Source organism: Dermochelys coriacea, chromosome 1 (assembly GCF_009764565.3).
Source record: "Dermochelys coriacea isolate rDerCor1 chromosome 1, rDerCor1.pri.v4, whole genome shotgun sequence".
NCBI classification, from domain to species: Eukaryota; Metazoa; Chordata; order Testudines; family Dermochelyidae; genus Dermochelys; species Dermochelys coriacea.
This window is the reverse complement of record NC_050068.2, coordinates 51,774,344-51,789,683: the sequence shown is the minus strand read 5'-3', so window position 1 is coordinate 51,789,683 and position 15,340 is coordinate 51,774,344. Positions and strand designations below refer to the sequence as shown.

Genomic DNA, 15,340 nt, shown 5'->3' with positions numbered 1-15,340 from the left:
GTGGGGAGGGATATAATAGAGGCCTATAAAATCATGAATGGTGTGGAGAAAAAGCATTCTTTGTCCCTTCATATAACACAAGAACCGGGGTCACCCAATGAAATTAAAAGGAAGCAGGTTTAAAACAAAAAAAGCAGCACTTCACACAATGCAGTCAACTTGTGCAACTCATTGCAAGGGGATGTTGTGAAGACCAAAACTATAATGATTCAGATAAGTTCATCAATGACAATTAGCCAAGATGACCAGTGATGCAACCCCATGTTCCAGGCATCCTAACCCTCTCTACAAGAAACTGGGAGTGCACAACAGGAGATGGAGCACTTGATAAATTGTCCTGTTCTGTTCATCCCCTCTGAAGCATCTGGCATTGGCCACTGTCAGAAGACAGGATACTGGGCTGGATGGACCACTGGTCTGATGCAGTATAGATGTTCTTATGTATGGGCTCAGCAAATTGTTAACAGGCCAGAAAACTTTAAAAATAAGAAAATGAGATTGGTGGTGTTTTGTTTTTTTTTTTACAATAATTGGCATGGGAACTCTGGGGCAAGTATAGTACCTACAGTTTTTTTCTCCTGCTGATAATAGCTCATCTTAATTAGCTTCTTAGAGTTAGTCTGGCAACTTCCACCTTTTCTTATGTGTATATATATCCTCTTACTATATGTTCCATTCTATGCATCTGATGAAGTGGGTAAAATAAATTTGTTGGTTTCTAAGGTGCCACAAGTACTCCTGTTCTTTTTGCAGATACAGACTAACACAGTTGCTACTCTGAAACCTATGGTATTTAAGACTAACTTTTTTTTTTTTTAAATTAACTGAATTGCAAGTTGTCTCACCCAAAATGTTTTCACACACCCCCCTCCAAAAAATCCCCACTACTTTCATCTAAATATCAGAATAAAAATATATAAAATTAGTATTTATTTTTACTTTTCATATAACAACCATTTACACCCTGAAAACACTTTATCTGATTTTATCTTTTTAAATGTGGGGTCTCTCTCTGAACACAAGCAGTTTGGAAATGCAGCACAGTGTAAGGCTACCTAACCAGAGCTATCCATTTGAATACAGAGACAGAATATAAAAATTAATGAATACGTTCAAATAAGAAATAAAAGGAACACGAGTTTTTACAAGAAAGTTGCTCAAAGAACACTTATTGGTCCAAAATTTTTTATACAAAATTTCTTAAAACATGTTTGAAATGAGAACCACCTGCACAATCCAGACACTCAATTGCTGTTTAATAGATTCCTATCTGAACAATTTCTGTAAATAAATACATTTTACACAACACCCATACAAGAGTAACAGAAATATTATTGAATTGATACTTATTAGTGGACCTTAAGAGTTTGTACCAAAGTCACAGCTTAATAAGTACCTATACTATTACCTAAAAACCGTCTAATAGAAAATCAGTTTTAATACTAAGAAAAACTCAGGATTCATTATTTTGTGATACAATGTTTCAATTCTTAAACAGGTAAACCAATTGTTACAATGAACAATTTTAATTAACTATAAACCTGAGTAGATAAGATAATATTTCTTTTGTATTAGCTCTTTTAAAAGGTTTGTTTTTGTAGGAGGAAGATTACGGATAAGGAACAAGTGATACGGAATTCATTTTACTCTTTGCACACAGCTGTTATAACTAAATTCAACAACTTTAACTCTAAATATTTCATTTTATTCACTTACAGAGAGGAATGAAAGTCACTCATGGTTTTCAAATCCAAGACAAATAAATAATAATTAATATAATTCTTAAACTGGTTCATCCATGAGGTCACTTTATTCTAGTATCACTCAGCAAGCTACGGTCCACCACTACTGACCGCCAAATTCTTTAAATATTACTTTTTGTAAAGTTCATGAGCACTGGATAGTGGAAGGTCATGTAAACAATGAAAAAATCTTAGGTTATTTTCTTTTTTGCACTTTAGTTCTTCCTTTAAATGGCAATTTCTCCTTTCTATTCATTCTGGGACTATTTTCCACATCAATTCCTTCAAACTACCCATTACGCTAGTTACAGCCCTGTAGCACTTCTATAGCCCTGTAGCTAAACACTCTAGTCCAGCTAGACTTGTGAATTATGGACACAGACCAACAGGCTTAACCAATGACTTACACTTAGCCATTAGTGCAGCTATTGCATGGCATTATTTTGTCTTTAACTGTTAGTGCAACAGAATCTAATGCCTCCAAGCCTCTTACATCCCTGAGCAATATGCTACTATGTCATCTTACTGGGCTGGCTCAAAGTCAGTACTTTTTTTATTTCACAACTTCCATAGAAAGTAATTGCCTCTATTTCTTCAATGATTATCATCGAAGAGTGACTACACTGAAGCTACGAAATCTTTCACATAGCAAAGCGTTTAGTTTATAATGGAAGACTTTGCTAAGAGTAGGGGGTTATGTAAGGATTACTGATACAATGACATTTATATAAAAAAAATTATGAATAAGTTACATTTCTGAAACAGAATGGGGAACCAAATTCCTCCTGATTTGCTCACAAATTTGTGGACATCCACGCAGCTCAGAACCCCAAAAGTGCAACCACAAAACAATACAGGTATAATGCAGCAGCAGCAATTTTAGTCTTCCATCTTAATATTTAACACGCCTTTTTTCACTTATGTCAGATACATATCCCTCCACCACTTCAGCAAGAGATTCTGCTGCAGATCTCTGTCCCCATTACACAGGTGCTCCTGGAAACTGTTGCTGCCTTTGTTCCAAAGCCTGTTGACTCAGCAGTTGCTGCTGTTTCTGCAGAAACTGTACCACCTCCGGACTTCTTAATAATGACTTAAAGAAAGAAAAGAGGATATATTAAATTGACACAAAAATATTTAAGATCCTTGAATAAAAGGTGCCATAAAAGTGCTAAACATTATCTACTATATTAGGAAATGTTTTCATCCTTGTGCTACCTGATACAAAGAACTGGCTTTCTGGAAAACTTCAAGATGTATACAATAACATTCCATTTAAAAATACCCTTATGGTTTATGAGATCATGTCCTCCTCCTTCCCACATACTTTGCCCCAGATGGGCTATATTAAAAACAAAGGAATCTTTTCTAAAGAAATATTGCTGAATGAGAAAAAGGGTCAAAGCACTGAAGAAGACAGCAACACAGTTTAAGGAGGACCTGTGCCTCACTTTTCCTGTTTGGTGGGCAGAACCATGAATGAAAGAACTTCAATCTTGCGCAAAGGCCTTTCAAAGAAATATTTACTTTTCCCAAGATCATCTGGTTGCTATATTTCTAGGGAAATCATATACGTGTTTTCAGTTTTCCATTACTAAATTACTTGTCAAGTGCAGCTAAGAGCTGTGAAGGTACTGTCAGTCAGGCAAGAGAGCCAAAGAGCTGCAATACAATAGCAAGTCTCAGAGAGCAGCCAAAGGGTTGCTTTGTGACTCCATTTTTTCTGTAGGCTAGTTTAAAGAATTAGAGAAAATAACTTCCTCTTCATGGACACTATTCCAAAGTTTATTTCTAGACTTTAAATAGGTGCTTCTTCTATATATTGTATATCACTGGGAGAGGAGAGACAAAATAAGGTTATTTTGCTGTAAACCTAGCATTCTGAGGTCTTTTCTTTAAAGACTTTCATCTTCACAATATCTGGGACCTGGAGTCCTCCATTTTAATCATGCACGTAGGTGTCTAAAGAGACCTCCAACACAATAATCAGGGCAGGTTATGTTGCTTTTCATTGTTAATGGAGGTAGTAGAAGAGCAGTTTGATTCTCTTTTGATGGAAGGAGATTAAAAGCAATGGTGAAGGTACAGTAGAAACAGTCACAATAAAAGCCCAAACCACCAAATATATTAAGTTCTCTCCTCCATGTAAGTGGCCTTCAGGGAACGGAGTTAAAGGAGCCACAAAAATGATCTTGTGTTCACTAGAATGTAAAACAGATGTTAGTGTTAGTGGTTCTCAACCTACTTACCATTGTGGGCCACACCCAATATTACCTGTATGGCCCTGAGGATGTCACATGGGCTGCAGCTCAGTGCTGATTGGGCCACAGGTTGAGAACCACTGGTGTATACAATATCATAATAAGTGAGGTAGTGAGTCTAAGAATTCTGCTGACTTTATTTCTTACACTGCCATGACTGAAGCTTGCACTGTCATGCTTTAAACCATTTAAAGTGGACATCTTACTGTTTTACTGGAGACTTTACATAGAATCATAGAATATCAGGGTTGGAAAGGACCTCAGGAGGTCATCTAGCAGGACCAATCCCCAATTTTTGCCCCAAACGGCCCCCTCAAGGATTGAACTCACAACCCTGGGTTTAGCAGGCCAATCCCTCCCCCCCATCCTAGATATCATTCGTAATGCATCTAGGATGTTTTAATCTGTTAACCTAACAGCAAAGTTAGGTTAACAGATTAAAACATCCCAGATACATTACGAATGATATCTGCCCAAAGAAAGAACTGCACATTTCTCTAATAGTACAGAAATATCCACATGCAGCTAATGTAATTGTGGTTCATATACTCATGATTATTCATATTTGTGTTCTGAGCAGATGTCGAAATGTGCATCTTTCATGTCTACTGTGATATTTCAGTTTTTAAAACATGTTTATATAACGATGTAATGCACAACAGCAATCTATTGACTTCCAAGTTTCCAGAGAGGCACCAATAACTTTCATCGGATGAAGTGAGCTGTAGCTCACGAAAGCTTATGTTCAAATAAATTTGTTAGTCTCTAAGGTGCCACAAGAACTCCTTTTCTTTTTTGCGAATACAGACTAACACGGCTGCTACTCTGAAACCAGTAACTTTCAATACATATTCTATATGTACCTTTAAGAAAAGGAGTGAGCAACAGAATTTTTCAAAAATTGGTTCTCAAAATGCAACCCTACTATCTTCAGCCTTGTAAAGCTATGGTACTTACCAGCCTTTTCTGATTCAATACTTGTTCTAAAAGAGTAGGTCTTGCTGGGCGATCTCCAATAGACCCTGTTCTTTGTTTTGTAACAGAAACTGAACCTTCATTGCAATCCTGGACATGAGACACAAAATACAAGAGGAAAGACAGATGTTATACGTTCAGTCATTACAACGCATTTTCATTTCTACAGGGAAAAGATCTCAGAATAAAAGGGCCTGCTTCCCCTTCCTAACCTGTGGAAGGAAATAAGGTCTGCCAGAGAGGAAAAGAATCCACCCAATGTTCTGTTTTTCTCCTTTCCCTCCATAAAGCTTCTAGTCTACACTTGCCACAGTGAGCACGACTCCAGAAACTGGTGAATTAGACTTCTAAATTAGACTCCTAACCAAGTTACCACAGCTACCTAATGAAACTTTAATCTATTTGATCAAAAATTAAGTTATTTGAAACAGCCCAATTGTTCCCTCCAGACTTTTTAACCATATTTCCATGAAAGTAATGTGTGTCTAGAGAATCTGAGGTTGGAGGCCAGGTCAGGCTATACTCGCAACTGCAGCAGTTCTATCCATGTTTTAGCACAGATAAGGTGCTAATTTCACAATATCCTGCAGATTCCTCACACTGGTTTCTTTCTGGCCTGAGGCATCCAACCCTGTAAAGTTTGTTAACTATTCTTCCAACTGAAAGGGGTCTGGCAAATACCTATCCTAGCATCTGCTACTTCAACACTGTTGAAGGAAAAAAAAAATGGAAGAGACCTATTAGGAGATGAACAAGATTGTCTACAGTGCTTGAAAGCATATAGTCTATTTTTAAATGTCAAAAGACCCAGCCTTTATTAGATGCATATATGGATAGTCTATTTTGAGTCTCACTAATCTTCAAAGCCTAGTGTAGACACTACATAATTGTGGAAAAGGAAAATCCGGCCCCTTCCAAAACCACCCCCTCAGAACAAACCGCCTCCATCACCATTTTTTAAAACTCAGTAGAAGAAATGTGGTTTCCCTCTTCCAAACACTATTCCAAGATACAATGCATGCACAAAACGCAAAATCTGCTTGAAAACTCTTTATAAAAATTATGACAACTATCAGAGACTACACTGTATAGAGTTTGGGATTGAGAACCAAAACTGCTGAAAACAAGCAGAGTGCCAATACCAGTTCCACCACTGATTTACTGTGTGATCCCTGTGCCTCTGTTTTTCAATTTATGAAGATGTTGTGAGACTCAATATAGCTCTGAATATTTAAAGTATTATACAGGGACTAAGCACGCTTACAGGGTTTCGTAAGTGTAACGGACAAAGGGCAGGGAGGGGGGAGCAGGAAAGTGGATGGCCAAAAAGTTATTCTCTGCAAGGCTTTCCCTGGCACAGTGGCCTCAGTCTATAAGACGAGCGTGGATTTCCCTCTGGTACAGGAGAATTACTATTATTGGAACTACTTGGGCCACCACAAACATGCTTAGATAATTGGAACTCGACAGGACAGGAAATCATACCAGGCTGAGGGGCTCGTTAGAAAGAACTCACTTTGTGTGGGGAGTAGGGGCAGACAAAAAGCTAGGCAGGTGATGTAAATAACTAGTGCCATTCTGCACTCGATCTGTACCTTAGGGGAGAAGAGAACTAGGAGAGTTATGTGGCTCTCCAGTGGGGGAGGTGCCGTTCCCAGACACCTGTAACAGCAGCACATCGCGGCAGGCTAGGTTTCCCCCCCTCCAATGGGGGAGCCCACCGAAAACTTGATTACCTGCAGCTCTCCCTTCGCTCAAGTGATTCGGTGTGTTGCTAACTGGTCGCTGCACAGCGAGCCACCCTTGCACACAGCGGTGGAGGGGAGGGCTTGGTTGCTGATGCGTAGCCTCGGCTGCCCCCCACCTCCGCAAATCTCTGCCCCAATACCGCGGCAGCGTGGCACAGCGGTGAGCCGGGCACAAACCCCTCACCTCGGCCCGCGCGCTGGCCCCCGGGGTGGCAGCCCCGCCCTGCGCTGGGGGCGCCCCAGCCCCGCCGCCGCCCAGGGCCTGGTCGCTCTTCTTGCGCTTGTACTTGTCCTTGTACATCTTGTTGCGGTGGCGCTTGCACATCCAGGGCTTGCGCTGCTTGGCCACCTGCGTGGTGGTCTCGCTGCAGCCCTGGTACGTGCAGCTCTTGCAGCCCCCGCCCCCCGGGGGGGCCTCCCCGCCCGAGGCCGCCGCCGCCGCCGCCTCCTCCTCCTCGTCCTCCTGCTCCTCCGGGCTGGCCGTGCTCTCGCCGCCCGCCGGCTCGCCCTCCTCGGCCGCGTCCCCCTCGCCCTCGCCGGGGCCCAGCTCGCACAGGAACACGAGGCCTCCGGAGGTCTCCGGGGCCTGCGCGGGGCCTCGGTGCCGCACGATACCCCCCGCCGCCTCCTCGTCGCCGCTGCACGGCTGCATCACCAGCAGCGTCAGCTGCGGCGGCGAGGAGGAAGCGGCGGCGGGACCGGGCCGCAGGGCCCTGCTGCTGCCGCCCAGACCCTCCGTCCCGCTCTCCCACCCGGCGAGCGCCTCTGACAGGCGCTCCGGACCGGTAGCCACAGAGCAGTGACTGCGCAGGCGCGGCGGCCCTGACAGGCGCACATGCGGCGTGCCCGCACTGAGACCTAGTGCGCGTGCGCGGGTACGCAAGCCACCTCCCGGATGCCTACTGCGCATGCGTATGGGCCCGGGAACGCATGCGCCTACGGGGGCAGCGACAGAGGGCCCGCTTGACGGCGGCGACGGTTGAGGGGAGTGTGGCGGGAGCACGCATGCGTATTATGGAAAACGAACTTGGCGCCTAGGGAAGTGCCACACCAGGGCGACAGAAAATCAAGTCCGCGTGCGCGGCGGTCGCTCCGTCGCGACCCCAAGACGCAATTTACTGCACGTGCGCAAACCTCACCGGGGCAAAGAGGCGAGGACTGAGATGAGGCGTGCGGGCCTGCGGCGCCGTGAAGCGCCCAGGGTAGCTGGGGGTGGTCACGTGACAATGCAGGCGCCTTGCCGGCGGAGGGCCAGGCGCGTGCCGCGTGCCGCGTGCCGGGCGGGGCAGCCCCACGCCCACGTGCGTGGTTGTGCCGGAGAGCTGTGGCAGGGGGGCGCCAGGCCCTGCTGCGGCTACCCGCACTTTGGGTACAACCCAGACTCATGACTACGTCACACCTGCCCTGCAACCTCGGGTGCCTCGCAGTGCCCTGCTAAAGGAGCTCCCAGCCTGCGGGCCGCCCCTGGAGCGTCTGCGCAGCTGCCACCTGCCAGCCACACTTAGCTGACACTGGCTCTCTCCAGCCTCCCTCTTACTGTGGGGCGACCCTCAGAGCGGCCCCTCCCCCGCCAGTCCTGGATTTCCCCCATGCTCAGGTGTGCGGGGTGTACTGTCCAGCCCTCTCCTGGGCAATGCAAGCTTCTATGAAGGCCCTCATTTTATTAATACAAATTTATATGCACAGATTGTGTTGTTGCAAATGGAGTTTCCCCAGGCACTTAAATCCAAATACATTGGATTAGATCAAACAATAAAACAAGGGTATTAACTACAGCGAGGAAGATTTTAAGTGAATACAAGTAATGAGACATAAAAATCAGGAATGCGTACAATAAAAATAAAGATAAAATGCAACTAGTGCCTAACTTAAACTGTGTTAAACTCAAAGTTTTCTCACCAGGTGCTCTCCACAAACTTCCTGGCCAAACTTTTTAGGGCAGGACCTCTCCTGTTTTAATGGCTGCTTCCTTTGTTCCTTCTGGTACAGTGAATCAACAGAGAGAGAGCAAGGAAAAGGGGTGCCTTGCGGTGTTTTCCCTTTCTTTTTATAGTCCTGTCTTCCCTTTGAGAAGCATTTCCACCTGGGAGTATGGTGACAGGCAGACTCTGTGGACAGGAACCCCATTCTGTTTCTTTGCTAAAATGTAGATATAACCCCATATCTCAATGTCTGTACTTTGACCCATTAAATTTTTACCCCCAATTGGGGAGATTGCAGATTATGTATTCCTTACACCACCCGCTCCTAAACCGAATTTCTCACCCCTTGATAATCTGTACCTTATTCCCTGATAACAAGAAACTTATATGCTTAAACTCTCTCCTGTTTTCTTTTTACTTCAACATCATCTTAATAAAATTACTATTTCTGCCCATGCCCTTTTTCTTGCCAGTGAATAGCCAGTTAGCAGGTAATGTCCCATTGACCTTGTTTACACTTGGCTGAGGTGTCAGCTTGCCCTTTATCTTTGAGGAACTGGTTTGGTCACTCCCCAAATATGTTTTAGTAACACCATACAGTGGAATGTTACAGTTTTACATACATTGCCGCCACACATGTGTTACCAGGACAAGCGAAATTATGAACTTTCAAATGATACCTCATGAGGTTTACTTTGTACAAAGGTTATTACAATTAGTATGAAGAGGGTGACTACAGGAGTACTGTCTGGCACAGGCCCTTAATACTGCATGTTTGTTACACTGTTGCAAAGAGTGACAAGGAGGAGTGGATGAAAATGACCCAGAAATGTGCTATGTAACTTACGGACAGCCCCTCTAGGCGCCCACTCTCCCACGCAGTCCAGCAAAAAAACCGAGCCACATGGTGATCCAGGGAACTCTCCTACTCATCTGCCCCATGAATCAGCCTGTGTGTAGCCCCGCACCTAGGGCTGGGCAGAATCTTGCCTGCTCCCTGCCCCATTGTTACCCAGCTCTACCTAGGATGCAGTGGAAAGAACCACAACACGTATCAACAGCACCAACACCTTCCATTTTTGAAAAGCATTGATGTGCCTTCTTGCATGCATGCAACAAGAATCTCATCACATTTGTAGCCCTCTGAAAGAACCAGCTCTGAACTGGTACCTAGAGTGAATCGTGTTGATGTAAATATAAATTGTATAGAAGTTGCATATTATTTTTTCCCCATCCCTGATCTCTGTCTTTCGATTGGTTTCAGAGTAGCAGCCGTGTTAGTCTGTATTCGCAAAAAGAAAAGGAGTACTTGTGGCACCTTAGAGACTAACAAATTTATTAGAGCATAAGCTTTCGTGAGCTACAGCTCACTTCATCGGATGCATTGAGCTGTAGCTCACGAAAGCTTATGCTCTAATAAATTTGTTAGTCTCTAAGGTGCCACAAGTACTCCTTTTCTTTTTGTCTTTCGATTGTGATCTTTGTGGTGCAGGGATTGTTCATAGGTGTTTGGAAAGTGCCTAGCACATAGAGGGCACTACTGCAAATATGTAGCAATAGTAATGAGATGAATAATGTACACCTCAGACAATTAGGGCTATACTCAGAACCGCTTTACTCAATGGTGAACTTGAGAAGTTCTGCTGAAGTCAATTAATTTTATTTGTTTTGATTTAAATGCAACTAGACAGAATGCCTGTTTGAAACTCTAGATGTCCTTCTCGTTAATTAAAAACACAGAACAAAAATAATGACAAAACCTGAATACTACCACATTTCTCCCCCCTTCTCCGCAAAACCATATAATAATTAGTTGGAACATATTTTATTCATCAGACCCCTTCACATGCCCAACAAGCAAAGGCAAAACTCCTTACCAAATACCCCAGCCCTCCCTAAGAGCCCTGTCTGACAGATGGGTTTTGCAACATGCCAGGAAGGCCAACAGGTATGGGCTATTTCAGACCAAAGTGGAGGATTATGTCCAAAATTGAGAGGCCTTTGCAAAGAACACCCTGTTGGCAGCTCCTTCTCTTTTCACCTGAGGAGACAGTATCTCAGGCACTTTCTCTGATCTCAGTTGCAGCCCTGGAGTTTTTACTGGAGGGCTGTGCTTTAAAGGCACAATTTGGCCCTTAGTTCGTATAATTGTTCCTCAATTTCTACATCTGAAAAGTGAAGATAACATAAGAATGGGCATATTGAGGTTTGGTCTACACTACAGATCTATATTGGTATGCCTGCGTTGCTCAGGGGTGTGAAAAATTCACACCTCTGAGTAACATAGTCAGACCGACCTAACCCACCGTGTAGACAGCGCGATATCAGCAGGAGACCTTCTCACACTGACATAGCTATCGCCTCTTGGGAAGGTGGATTAACAACACTGACGGGAGAGCTCTTTCCCATCAGTTTAGAGCATCTTCATTAAAGTGCCACAGTTACGCAGCTGCACCCATGTAGCGTTTTGAGTGTAGGCTTGCTGTGGGTCAGACCAATGGTCCATCTAACCCAGTATCCTTTCTTCTGACACTGGGCAGTGCCAGATGTTTATGAGGTGATGAACAGAACAGGGCAATTTTTCAGTGATCAATCCCTTGTGATCCAGTCCCAACTTCTGGCAGCTGGAGATTTAGGGATACCCAGAGCATAGGATTGTGTCCCTAACTATCTTGGCTAATAGCCATTGATGGATCTCACAGGGATGTTGTAAGGCTTAATTAGTTTGCAAAGCACTTTGATATCCTTTGATGAAAGGCACTTTAGAATGCAAAGCAAAATATTATATTATTGTGATGTTTCTACTTTGTGTTAACCAGAAGGTTGCTTTTTGAATGATTTGGAACATTTGAAGAAACAGAAATGGAAAGAAATGGATAGCTAATCAATTTAGCCTAACTTTGAACTCATGGAATATTATGGGTTAAAAATTACAATGAAATATTGTTTTGTTCCTGATGTGCCTAGGAGAGGCTGTAGAAAATATTGAGAAAGAAACGTTCAAATGCAAAAAACAAATGCTATATGCCATATACCATTTGTACCAGACTTGATTTTGGGGAATTAAGGCCATGTTTTGACAATTTGGTCCTTAATCTCCATGTCCCAGCTGCCCAGCTGGGAACAGATACACAGTCTTTGGCCTTCCCAGGTTTGTCTAACATCGGATGCAAAAAACTGCATATTAAATCATAGGTATTTATCCGTGTGCAGGCTGCCTACTCGTCGTTTGAACAGAGTCTGTACATTTCTGCTATCTACACTAGTGCTCATAAAGTGGTTCATTTTGATGTGCCAGAGCTTTTGTGCCAATTTTTTAGTACCCTAGTCCTCAATATCTATCCTGGTGAGAAGTATTCATTAGAAAAGCAGTCATCGGAGACAGAACTCAAGAAGATTGTGAGAATATTGATGATGGTGAGAGTATTGGTGGCACATCATCTAAACTAGTAAACTCATCAAATAGCCACCAATACAATTAATCTCTCCTAGCTTCTGCTGCCAGCAGCACAGAATACCACCCAGCACTGGTGGCTTTTGACAGTTTTGCAATTGTTTTGATTTTCTTGACAAATAACGTATTTTTCAAAGTTTCTGGAGAATCTTTTTCTCTTTGATGTAAGATTTGAGGGGCTTGTATCCTCCATGGCTTCATATACTACAATTTCCTGGCAGAGGTAAAATTCCCAAAGTATATTTTTAGCATTACTACCGCTACTTTTCATTTTGTACATATGTATAGATTGGTGATAAATTATAAGGTCATAACTGAGGAACTGGGGAAGCCATTATCGATTGGAATACACTAAGAATATATTGACAGGCAGTGATGTTTATTCCAAATATTAATATAAGGGTGTGAACTAAGTATTAGCACATCAACCTGTCTTCCACTATCCATATGAAGTGATTAGGCCCCTTGAGCTGCCCTAGTTCTGGCATAAGATGGCACTGATGTGTATACTTGCAGCTGCAGCAAAATTTTCCCTTTTATGAGGACAGAAGGTATGAGGTTTGTTTGCATATTGTTGTTTAAGAGTGTTTTGCACACAAAGTGCTTTTGCTGTTATCTTTTAGTGTGTGTATCTCATGAAATATTAAGAACTTCAGTAGAAAGTGAGATGATGAAATTCATATATCCAATGTTAAGGTAGCCCTACAGAGAAACCATAAAATAAATGCAAATTATCTTGTAACCTTATTACACCATAATAAAATGAAAACATCAAGCTAAGGAGAGTGCCTGAGATTTTAAAACACAGCTTTGAAAAATACATGAATGATACAAGTAAATAGAGCCTTCTGCGTAAAGCTGTGATAGGGTTGCCAATTTTGGTTGGACGTATTCCTGAAGATTTCATCACATATAACATAATCTTTAATTAAAGATTAATCTTTAATTCCTAGAGACTTCAGGACAATCCTGGAGGGTTGGCAACCCTAAATTGAGAATTAATCTCATTTAAAGCCCATCTCTTAACAAAGACATTTCTTTTTGAAAAGGATTCAAAAGTTGGTAGCAGAAAAAAAAAAAGCCTTCTTGTCCTTTAGTTCTATTGCTCATTTTACCGCTTAACACCATCCATAATATTGAGTCATAAAACCTAGTGAGAAAACCATGAGGAGATTCAAAAGCCTGGTAATAGGAAAACCTGATACAATCAAAAAAGACAAAACAAACAAAATGGTGAAATGTGCCTTACGAATATTAATTCCTTGAAAGCAATGAATGTTGAACCCTCATCATTAATGGCAATGCAAACTGCATTAGACTGCCAGTGGTGGACTTCTTAAGGTTTGGTTTTGATAACCAAAGTTTTGATGCTTATATTATCAAATGCTGTAAACAGCCTTTCTCACAGTACTGAAGTGTTTTGGTTTTCCAGATGACATGCAGAAGGACATAGCCTTTCAAAAATAAAAATTGACTAAATTTTTGCAGACCTCAGTGTGACAGAGTATACACCTGTAAAAAGAAAAGTCTCCAAGGTACCACAAGTACTCCTTTTCTTTTTGCGAATACAGACTAACACAGCTGCTACTCTGAAACCTGTCAGTATACACCTGTGTTCACCCTACACACTACTGTAATAATGTTTGTACAAGGTCTGCCTTGTGAGGTATTATTTAAATAACTTGCTCATCAAGAATATCATAACAAAATGCACATAGCAACATTATATGTAAAGTTATGAACATAAGCTGAAATCATGACTGAACTATGTTTCCTAGATAAGTCTGGGGTGTGGCTAAAGCAGTTTCTTAGAGACAAAGGGCAAGCTCTGGTGCCTCAGCTGGGTGTGAACAAGGCTGATGGACCATTACCTGCTAAGTGGCCATTCTTTGGCAAGGAACTGGGCAAGGACAAAAATCTACATTTTAGCAAAGAAACAGCATGGAGTTTTCTTTCTTCACTAGATTACCTGTTGCCTTGCTCCCAGCTGGAAATGCTTCTCAAAGCAGGGAAGAGACTATTAAAAAAATGACAGACACCCCAAGACACCCTCCCCTCTCTCTCCCTGCCCAGCACATTCTCTGCACCTGAGAAGACAAAAGGAAACTGCCACTGGACTTTGTGGGAGGGGTCTTCACCTGAAGAGTTTGGTCAGTAACCTTGCTGAAAGCATGTGGTGAGAAATTTTGCTTGAATCTAATATAGTTTGTTAAGTTAGGCACTAGTAAATGTTTTATCTTTATTTTTCTGACTTGTATGCCTCATTACTTGCACTTACTTAAAATCTCTCTCTTTGTAGTTAATAAACTTGTTTTACTATTTTATCAAATCCAATGTGTTTAAATTGAATTGTCTGGATAACTATTTAAAATAATAAGATGGCATATTATTCCCCTAAAGGAATAACAAATTTAATATGTTAAACAGTCTGGGAGCGGGCTGGGCAGTACTGGACATACATTTTTGTGGGAAAATCTGGGACTGGGAGTGTGTTGGGGTCACCCTACAGCATAACCCAGACTGGTAAAAGCCAAGGTGTGGATGGCTGGCTGGCTGCAGCACAAGCACGGCATAGTTGGGAGTAACTTGGAGTTTGTTTATGACCAGTCCAGACTGGAGGCTACATCAGCAAAGCAGTGTAAAGGGCACCCCAGGTTACAGGACTAGTCTGGATTGTGCCCTGGTATGTCAAACTCAGAAAAAAGTTTGGGATCAGTTTGGTCTGAGTTGTGGAAAAAGGTTCAGGTTGTACTAAAGGCATGACATGTCAGAGTGCTGGTAAAATGCTAGTTTTTATTTCTTGGTTTTGGGCACATGACATTCCTCAGGGGTATTTCTGTCCCATGGCAGGGCACATCCACTGATTCTAATGGTTACTGTTATATCTTCCTCTCCCCTTCATTTATTTATTTTATATTAAATGAAAATAAAATGTTATCTGATGAAAATTAATTAAAAAAACATAAATAGAAATGTGCAGGCGGGAGGTCAGGGAAGATGATCTCAATCTCCTGGAGAGAAAAGGGGATTATTTCGCCTCTTATCAGACACCTGTCCTGAACTACTATCGCTGAACCGCAGCTGCTTTTTGGTTACCTGCCACTTCGTGTTCTCAACACAAAGCCTTCTGTGATAGCCTTTTCAGCAGCTGGAGTGGATTTGACATCTGGATCCCATGTTTGCTGCTATCACGTTTTTCATTGTCTGTGACTGGGTGGGCATATGTTACTTCTTTTAG

The 15,340-nt window shown here is 42.4% G+C and overlaps 1 protein-coding gene across 2 annotated transcripts; it reads right to left on the bottom strand.

The window, feature by feature from the left end:
- Positions 1–915: 915 nt before the first annotated feature.
- Positions 916–7,654, bottom strand: LOC119849924 (regulatory factor X associated protein). 2 transcript variants are annotated; one of them, XM_038387328.2, is made up of 3 exons: positions 6,911–7,654; positions 4,961–5,068; positions 916–2,835 (listed from the first exon to the last, which is right to left on the bottom strand). In XM_038387328.2, exons 1-3 carry the CDS (start codon positions 7,634–7,636, stop codon positions 2,725–2,727), a joined length of 945 nt encoding a protein of 314 aa, XP_038243256.1. In that variant the 5' UTR covers positions 7,637–7,654; the 3' UTR covers positions 916–2,724. The 2 variants fall into 2 exon arrangements, 1 of the variants encoding a protein (XP_038243256.1); XR_006277675.1 differs by lacking the exon at positions 916–2,835 and adding an exon at positions 4,574–4,705 and having other exon boundaries at positions 4,842–5,068.
- Between the last annotated feature and the right edge of the window lie 7,686 nt (positions 7,655–15,340).

What these genes read in the sequence shown, in the direction of transcription:
- LOC119849924 (XM_038387328.2), bottom strand. Translation starts at nt 7,636, where the DNA reads ATGCGCAGTAGGCATCCGGGAGGTGGCTTGCGTACCCGCGCACGCGCA. An exon ending in GGGCCAGCGCGCGGGCCGAG is followed by an intron (nt 5,069 to 6,910) that starts GTGAGGGGTTTG and finishes TCTCATGTCCAG; the next exon opens with GATTGCAATGAAGGTTCAGT. An exon ending in TATTGAATCAGAAAAGGCTG is followed by an intron (nt 2,836 to 4,960) that starts GTAAGTACCATA and finishes TCTTTCTTTAAG; the next exon opens with TCATTATTAAGAAGTCCGGA.